The sequence below is a fragment of the Limulus polyphemus genome, unplaced genomic scaffold, assembly GCF_000517525.1.
Source record: "Limulus polyphemus unplaced genomic scaffold, Limulus_polyphemus-2.1.2 Scaffold89, whole genome shotgun sequence".
Classification (NCBI taxonomy): Eukaryota; Metazoa; Arthropoda; class Merostomata; order Xiphosura; family Limulidae; genus Limulus; species Limulus polyphemus.
Window position 1 is genome coordinate 535,086 of NW_013665699.1, and position 9,010 is coordinate 544,095.

The window sequence follows — 9,010 nt, forward strand, 5'->3', positions numbered from 1 at the left end:
AGAAGTAACGTACCAAGTAGTTAAATTACAGAAACAGTTGGGCATTTACTACTTTCTGTCAAGGGCTTGGATAGTACATTACAAATTGATTCCAAGTAGTTAAATTACAGAAACAGTTGGGCATTTACTACTTTCTGTCAAGGGCTTGGATAATACATTACACATTAATTCCAAGTAGTTAAATTACAGAAACAGTTGGGCATTTACTACTTTCTGTCAAAGACTTGGATAGTACATTACAAATTAATTCCAAGTAGTTCAATTACAGAAATAGTTGGGCATTTACTATTTTCTGTCAAGGGCTTGGATAGTACATTACAAATTGATTCCAAGTAGTTAAATTACAGATATAGTTGGGCATTTACTATTTTTTGTCATGGGCTTGGATAATACATTACAAATTAATTCCAAATTTAAACTCCGTAAGTTTATCATAATTTAAAAATATGGTGAGTTACAAACGCTTCTATTACATTAAAATGCATCACCACCGCGTTAGTAATGGAATGTGTATCCATTCAATCACAAACTGATCCAAAAAATCAGACGCGACCTGCTGTCGAATTAGCATGGTGTATTCTTTGTATAGTAAATGTGATAAACATAATTTTCATTTAATAAATTTAATTCAAGTTTTACCACATGAAAACTCAAACTCACAATTATATGGTTTTTTTTTTCTTTCTGATTTCTTCAAGAAACGTTTGAATTAAATCAAAGAGTTTCCTATTTAAATAACATTCATCAGCTTTGAATAGTTTGTTTGAATACAAGTTATTAATGTAGCTTCAGAAATTAACGTTTGGAGAAGGATTTATATAAAATAGTGATGTCAAGAGAGATTTGATTAACTTCACATTTGTAAGAGTATCATTTTAATAAAATATCACAAACATTTTCACCTGTCTATCAAGGAAAAAATTTTCATCTTGATCACCAAGCTGTGTAACTAATAACCCATAAACGGCATTCCAGAAACAAAGATTTTTATTAAAACAGCAAAATTTAAAAAAAAAAATCATAACTCTAATGGCCTTACCTTTTACTGTTTATCTTTCTGGTCATTCAATTATTAATAAAAAAAAAATCATTTACATTGTGTGAATTTGATTTTTTTTCTACAATACTAAAAACAAATTATTTGAAGAACCATAAAGTACAAAGGACTAGTCAAAGCTTAAAACTAATATTCTAAAATATGGTATATGTTTTACAGGAACTGTCCTTTTGCACCTTTGTCAATGTGTTATACTTTTTCTAAGTCATTTCTCTCATACACACACATACACATGTACACACTGACTGTTTAATCATAGACAAAAAATTAACACTAAATGGAAAAGTATACACTTTAATCATAACTGTAAAAAATAATGTCTTTCATAACTCTGCTCTTACTGTCATTCTTCTAAATTTAAAATTCTCAAACTTTGTGGTTCATATTTGTTTTTTATAATTCAAATATCATATCCAAATCTATAACTTATGAAAATCAACATTTTTTTTTAGCAGAGTATCGGCTTTTCTGAGATAGTTTTTCACTAAATTACGATTACATAGGATTTAAATGAACTGTTTCAAAAATTTCATAGCCTAGAATAATTCAACAGCAACAAAGCATAATCTAAATAAAAGTTAATCCCAACACATCATGATAAAGACTTTCTCACTAGAGATAAATAGAAAAAAAAATAAAAAATTTAATTGCCTGTTTTAATCATTTTAACATGTTCTTCCCAAGTGTGTAATTTTTTAAAGTCTAACTTTAAATATGTAAATCGTTCTTCATAATAATAATGATAAAAAAATGTGTGCTACATTACTTATCAGGTGTTAGTTATGGTACTACTCTTTTAAACACTCCTTTGCAAAACAGTAGTTTTAAAAACAAGATTTTCTGTAAATTAAAATAAAATTCATGATTTACCTTGACCTACAATGGACTGGTAAATCTAGAGCGTGAAAGCAAACCAATTCCAAGATCATTAGCTGGTTTACTTCATACACCTTTTCCAACTTTGAAGGACAAAATAAGATTATATACGAGTAATAGGCTGGTGTGTTTTATGGTGTTCCACTAATGTATTTAATAATGAAGAGCATATTATTCACAGTCTGCAACAGCAAAGGAAAAAAAAATTAATATACACTTATACACACATAAATACACCTATGTACACAGAAGCCAATCAAATGAGGAAACCTTTACATCATAAAGGAATAAGTTTGCCTAGTGGTCAATCAAAATCAAGGTCCTCATTGAAGTCATACATGGATGAGTTTTGGTGTTCACTATTCATGCTTGATGTGGTCGAAGACTCTCTAAAGCGGCTACTTTCCTGTAATGTGTTAGACGCGCTGCTAGAAGAATCCATTCCAAGTCCACTGCCTCCAATTGTTGTTTCTTCATTTAACAGTTTCCGACAAATGGGACAGGTACCATGCTACACAAGGTATACAAAAAGGTTTAGAATCACTACCTATTCTCACTTTTGAAAACTGATAAAAATATTACAATACATACATACACCCCCTATAATTCCTCAACATTCCAGCTCGTGGAATAGCTAATAACAAATTTTCACAATTTTTAAAGTCAACAACTGGTAATTCTTTAGTGACATTCAAGTTATGCAGGATATTTATATAAAATCAACATTTTCTTTAGCAGAGTACAGGTTTTTCTGAGAGTTTTCATTAAATTATGACTACATATAATTTTAAGTGAATGGTTTCCATAAATTTTGGTGCATAGAACAATTAAACACCAAATATACATCATACAAAATAAAAAAGTTAACCACAATACATGATGATTAAAAGACATTTTACTTCTCACTAGATAAATAAAAAAACAACAAACAACACATACATACATACCTGTACACAAACAATATAGCAGCTCCTGAAAGTTGCTTTCATAATTGGAGGGTCATATAACTTGTATACGAGTGTGACCATAAATCCCCAAATTTTTTGTGCTACAAACCCAACATACAACAACGATGGCTTCATAAGTATCTCAACAGTAAAGTGTTTCATTTAGTAAACTATCTGATGAACAATTAAAATATCTGGTTTTTATGCATTGGCCAATGAACCACCTTTGGGTAAGGGGATTAACTGAAAAACACAATTTTGAGGTAACAGCTAATTATTGTGATGTATAAACATGTTTTCAAAATCTTAGTGCTAATTAGCTAATAGCTAATTACTGTGATGTATAAACAAGTTCTTAAAATCTTAAGAGCTAATTAGCTAACAGCTAATTACTGTGATGTATAAACATGTTCTCAAAATCTTATAGTTTATACTCCAATAATCTTTCCAAAGATTTTATTATTATTAATCTTATTCTCCCAAATAGTTTTAGTTTCAGATGAAGAATAACTTAAACAAAAAAAAACTCACTAATTCTAGCCAGGGTATTATACAATCATTGTGGTAATGGTGTTGACAGGAAAGTTTTTTCACAGCTTCTCCAGTTTTGAAATCTTCCATGCACACACTACACTGCAGATTATGATCTGAAAATATACACATGCTTCACTACTGCTTTTGATACTAATATTTTCCGGTTCTCATTATAATAACTAAACTAAATCACTCTAAACAAATATTTGATTTTTTCAACAGTTCATACAGTAAATCAGTAGCAGATTTGTGGTTGCATTACAGCATAACTCTTGAAAATGATCAATAAAGATCAAGTTCAATTTCTTAAAATGTAACACCTTCAACAGATCCAACAGTTTAAAACACTTTCAACAGATCCAATAGTTTAAAAACACTAGATTTTGAAATATCAGTTTTTATTATTTTGTTGAGTGTACATTAAAGTCAATGAAATTCAAATATTAAATCTCTATTACCCATACATGTCAGCTGCAAATGAGTGAATGAACAGGTTTAAGTATTTTTGGTTTTAATGTTACTGTTATTACTATTTCATTTAACATTATGGCCATACTCATTTGTTACTTTCAAAAAAAAAATAAAAAATAAATAAATAAAAATATATAAATATATATACACACACACACACTAAATAGAGATACATAATAATAAAACAACTTTAATTCAAAGAAATCAAAATCCAATTTATGCTCTTGCAGCAAGGTGAAAATAGAGAACAAAATATCATAAATACATAAAAATACACTGTCTAGTATTAATAAATGAAAATTAGATTTTAAATTTTGATGAACAGTGTAATAATGTATACTTACCAACTTGGTCTTGCTGTATATGCACTGTTGGAATTTCAGAAATTTTTTCTTTTGACAATGGTGGAGGGCCAGTAGTGTCTAATTGGTTAAGAAGCTACAAGAAAAAAGAAACATCATCACAAATCAAAACTGGTCAACATTCTTCAATACAACTGTTTTTCCTTCTTTTATGTTTAAGCAGGACTGAACCCCAGAATTTGTTGTCCCGAGATATTCTCGAAACCCCATTTGTCAAATCAGTTTATCCCATATGCAAAATAACATCTAATATATATATATTTCCTTCAAAACCAAGGAAAGTTATCATTGCTAACAAGTAGAGCTAAAACAATCACTTGCCAAGAAAGAGTAAATGCTGTTATTAACATTTTGGCACCAGGATGTGTGCATCCTGACTAGAGGACAAAATTACACCTTTGAAGTAAAACAAGTTATTGAAAATAAATTTGTAGCTGCTTTTAAATACACCAAGAAAAAAAAAATCAGAGTTGAAATTTATTTCAAAAATTATGTTATAATGTTTTTAATTTTTGGATTATTTCAGGCCCTGAATAAAAACACTAATGTTTGTGAATTTTCTGAAATTTTTCTAAGCACAATATGGCATTCATAGCCTCCTAGGAAGAAATAAGAAATATTTTGGAACAAAACAGCAGTACTACGAGCCTTGTAACTTCAATACACGTGCAGTTTTATCAGGCTTAGCCAATCATTGTTTCTCAACTTCAATTGTTCTGGTGCGATATAACTGCCTATATCTGAGCTTATAGAAGACTTTTTGTTTGTTTGCTGTTAAGCAAAAAGCTACACAATGGGCTATCTGTGTTGTGCCAACCAGGGATACTGAAACCCTATTTTCAGCATTATAAGCCTTCAGACTTACACTGAGCCACTGGGGTTTTTAGAAGCCATAGACTAGGGATCTAAAAATGTAATAAAATTTATTTTTCTGTTCTTTTCACCAGTAAAAGCCAAAATGGCTTCCAGTTCAGCAGAGATTCAAGTAGAAATCAGAACAAAGTGATATATTGCTAGTGAGAAATATGTTTGTGAGCAACTACAGTCCTTATTCTTCTAAAAGCTTGAAAAGTTTGCTTCCTCATTTTATACTGAATTTGAATTATGATGTTGCAATAATTTTGTGAAACAAGATGAGGTAGGCATAGTTAAGTCATTTCGCACTTGATCCTAATTAAGTTTTGTTTTGCTAACAAAGCCACTGTTTGTTATGGTAAGTTTACATAAAGACTTACTGGCCTAAGAAACTGCTGCAATGGGCAAAGTATCACCATAATGAAATGTGAAAAATATACACGTTTTAAACCTGTTTTATATTTCTTTATTACATATAATAAACGAAACCTGACAAACGATTTTAAAAAAATGCCAGCTTGCTTATAATTTTGGTATGGAAGAAAATTACTTTTATTGTATGCCAATTATCATCAAGATGGCGAAACTTGATGTGTCATTTTTTCAATAAAAACAAAGATAAGATTTACAGGTTTTATAAAATAAAATCCTCATAAAAAAGTTTTAGAAGAATGTAGGAAAACACAAAAATCAGTAATTGAAATCTACTACAAGAAAAACATTTTTAATGTTTTTTTAAAACATATTTAAACGGAACCTCGAGGATTTTCAAATTTGTGAATTCATACAAATATCACATTAAAATAAGTTATTTTATTTGCAGTATCTGCATCACCTGTAGAAAATTAATCTCAAGTTTCAAATCATTTCACCCAGTAGATTTTTTTTCAATGCAATAAACAACATACCTGGGCATTTCAGTTAAAATTACAAAACAAACAATAATGAAGGACTATGGAATTGATAAATAGAAATCAAACTTAAAATAATGTGTTTTCCTATAATAAAAAATAATAATTAGCATTAATAAATCATTAATGTATGATGTATTGTTCAATGACGTGTATTTTAATTATATTTCCTCTCCCAATTAACGCGCTCCAATTGCACAACTTTGACTAAATGGGTGTTTATCTACATAATCATAAAATTTATCACCCCTACACACACACATTAGTGAAACTATAAACAGAATAAGTATGGAAAACAGTATATTTATTATTGATAACACAATACTCCTGTTATTGAATGGAACACCTAAAACCTCTTTTTTACAATCATTCTATATGTCTGATTGAGGTTCATTAAAATATTTATTCCGATACTTTATTTTGCAGCTTGCAGCACTCATAACTTCCAGCTAATAATAAAAAATACTGTAGAAACTAGCCAAGGTTTATTGGAGACCCAGAACCTGGTACTTAAAAATGCCAATAGGTTATACTAAGTAACATTATTTTTTGTTAACAATATTCTTGGTCTAGATAAATATACTTCCTTTTCAATGAGTTAAGTTATTTTATTGACGTGCATTGTTTGAATACAATAAACTAAACAATAATATTTAATAGATAGGTGTTGATTCACCAAAATATTTTGCTTGGCCTACCTTACTCTCTAAACCTAATACTGCATACCCAATGTTTCGCCATAGAAGAAAAGTTCTCTATCTTTCAAATAAATATATTTTTTTAAAAATTCTGGAGAGAAAAGAACATACAAAAAAACTACAAAAGAATTTTATGATCTATGGTCTGTTCCTAAATCTTCTACAACTTTTTCTGTTGTTCTCTGCATAAGCTAGGTCTTGTAACTTTCCCTCAAAATTATAAATTATTTGTCACACCACTTTATTTGCTGTACATTGACATTTATAATTATTGGTATTTAAACTCTGCTTTAAGCTATTTAGTAGCTGTTCTATCACCTACTGAGATGTCACAAAAGGGGTGGGAATCCAGAGACTATACTAATAAAATTCAGAGAAAAAGAAGGAAAAATCACTTGAGATACAAAAGCTTGATAGTTATATTCTCAAGGGATGATACTTTCTAAGCAAATACAAACCTATACTTTGGGATAGAATATCTGTACAACGTTTCTTCTCTAACAGTAAAACATGATCACATACTTTAACCATAAATGTTGTACAGAAATAAGACTACTATCCCACAAATAGCCGTTTCAAAACTTCACACTGTTCATATCTTAAATGAGTACCTCTCAAAAAGCAAATGCAAGAAATGCACGCTTAAACATTTTTTCACTTTTGTTTGCAACTTAAACTAAATAAATGTTATATTTTTGACTTTTAATATAAAGTTTTCAAAATATCTCTTCTAGAATGTTCTGTGAAATGCAAAAACAAAAGCCAAGTTTTAAGATTACAATATTTATTATTTCTATTTAAGTGAAATTCCCTTTGAAACTTTTTTTATGGCAAGGACAAAAATTTGGGATTAAATTACACTATACAGTGTCATAAATGCTGTACTACAAGCAAAACTAATAGCACACACACAAGGTACAAACCCAATCACTTCTTCAAAGGTACTTAAATAGTTGTTTTAAGCTTACTTGAGTAATTATTGAGTCCAGCCCTCCTCTACCCCAGGCATAGTCTCCTGGATTGCCATGAAGATTTAGAATCCTGTGCAGAAGAAATAATTTTTACATTTGCCAGAGATGTGTATCAAATTCATATTTACACAGATGACACAAAAATGATACAACACCTAACTATAAAACAAAATATTTCAGTATCTCTTGATTGATGGATGGATGATTTATGAATTCTTACATAAATTAAGTGTAGTCACATTCCTTAAAATTTAGTATTAAAAGATACAATCATAAATAGTAAAAAATAAATTAGTGGTAAACACAAACACTAATAAGTCCCAATAGCTTTTAAATAGTAAAACAGAATAAAAATTGAATATGTATGACAATTTCACTTACACAGGAAATCCGGTATTGGAAACAAAACCTGTTGCAAGAAGAAAAGAAGTATGTCATGCCAGTTTTTATACATAATTTAGTTAAAATACTGTTTAACATATGATCAATTCAAAATTTAATATAATTTTAACATAAACGTGTGTCAGAAATAGAGATAGTTTTCTCTATATACTTCACAATACAGATTGATTACTCTCATTTAGGTAAAAAAAAAATCTTTTAAATTCCAGTCTGAACTGACAAGTGAAAAAACTGGTATTTCATGTCGTATGTTCCAATATATTAATCATTTAACTGATCTATGCTAACTAATTTGTGTTCACAGAGCACTATATAAATGAAAATGGTCTCCACACTAATTATCTTGTGCTACAACATGCCTAGAACTCAAGGTTCTCTCGAATTGTCAGATTTTGTTAGAGGAAGGATAGTTGGTCAAACAGATGGTGGAATAAGTCAGCGGCAAATTTCGCAGAATTTGGGAATCCCGCTTTTGACAGTCAACAGAATCATCGTGCAGATCAGGAAACACGGCAAGGAAACAACTGAGCAGCGTCCGGGTCGTCCTGGTCCATCGGAGAGGACAAAAAGGGCTGTCAAGAGGAGCATCGAAGTGGATCCCAGATTAATGACTGCAGAAGTGGCCAAAGTTGGTGGGATGAGCCCGAAATCTGTTCAACGGAATCACCACAGATTGGGTTATCATTGCAGAGCAGTTAGACGGAAGCCCTTATTAAGACCTGCCAACATAGTCAGACGAAAGAAGTGGGCATGTGATATGATGATCAAGCCTCTGGACTTTTGGAAGACCGTATTGTTCTCAGACGAATCAAGATTCACTCAATTTTCGGACAGTGGAAGGATATGGGTCTGGAGAATGCTTCGCCAAGAGTTTTGGCTCAACAGATTGCAGCCAACTGTGAAGCATGGTGGTTTCAGCATGATGG

At 30.4% G+C, this 9,010-nt stretch overlaps 1 protein-coding gene and 1 long non-coding RNA gene across 2 annotated transcripts in view; one reads left to right on the forward strand and one right to left on the reverse strand.

The window, feature by feature from the left end:
• Window positions 1-9,010, forward strand: part of LOC111088206 — a 27,510-nt gene that overhangs the window by 13,175 nt on the left and 5,325 nt on the right. The window lies entirely within an intron of this gene.
• LOC106468571 (E3 ubiquitin-protein ligase RNF115-like) overlaps window positions 661-9,010 on the reverse strand; it is a 30,538-nt gene continuing 22,188 nt past the window's right edge. The window contains exons 6-10 of the mRNA XM_013929009.2: window positions 8,064-8,091; window positions 7,680-7,752; window positions 4,230-4,323; window positions 3,412-3,527; window positions 661-2,444 (exon numbers count right to left, since the gene is read on the reverse strand). Coding sequence (XP_013784463.1) covers window positions 2,238-2,444; window positions 3,412-3,527; window positions 4,230-4,323; window positions 7,680-7,752; window positions 8,064-8,091 — 518 coding nt within the window. The 3' untranslated portion in view covers window positions 661-2,237. The remainder of the gene's footprint in view (window positions 2,445-3,411; window positions 3,528-4,229; window positions 4,324-7,679; window positions 7,753-8,063; window positions 8,092-9,010) is intronic.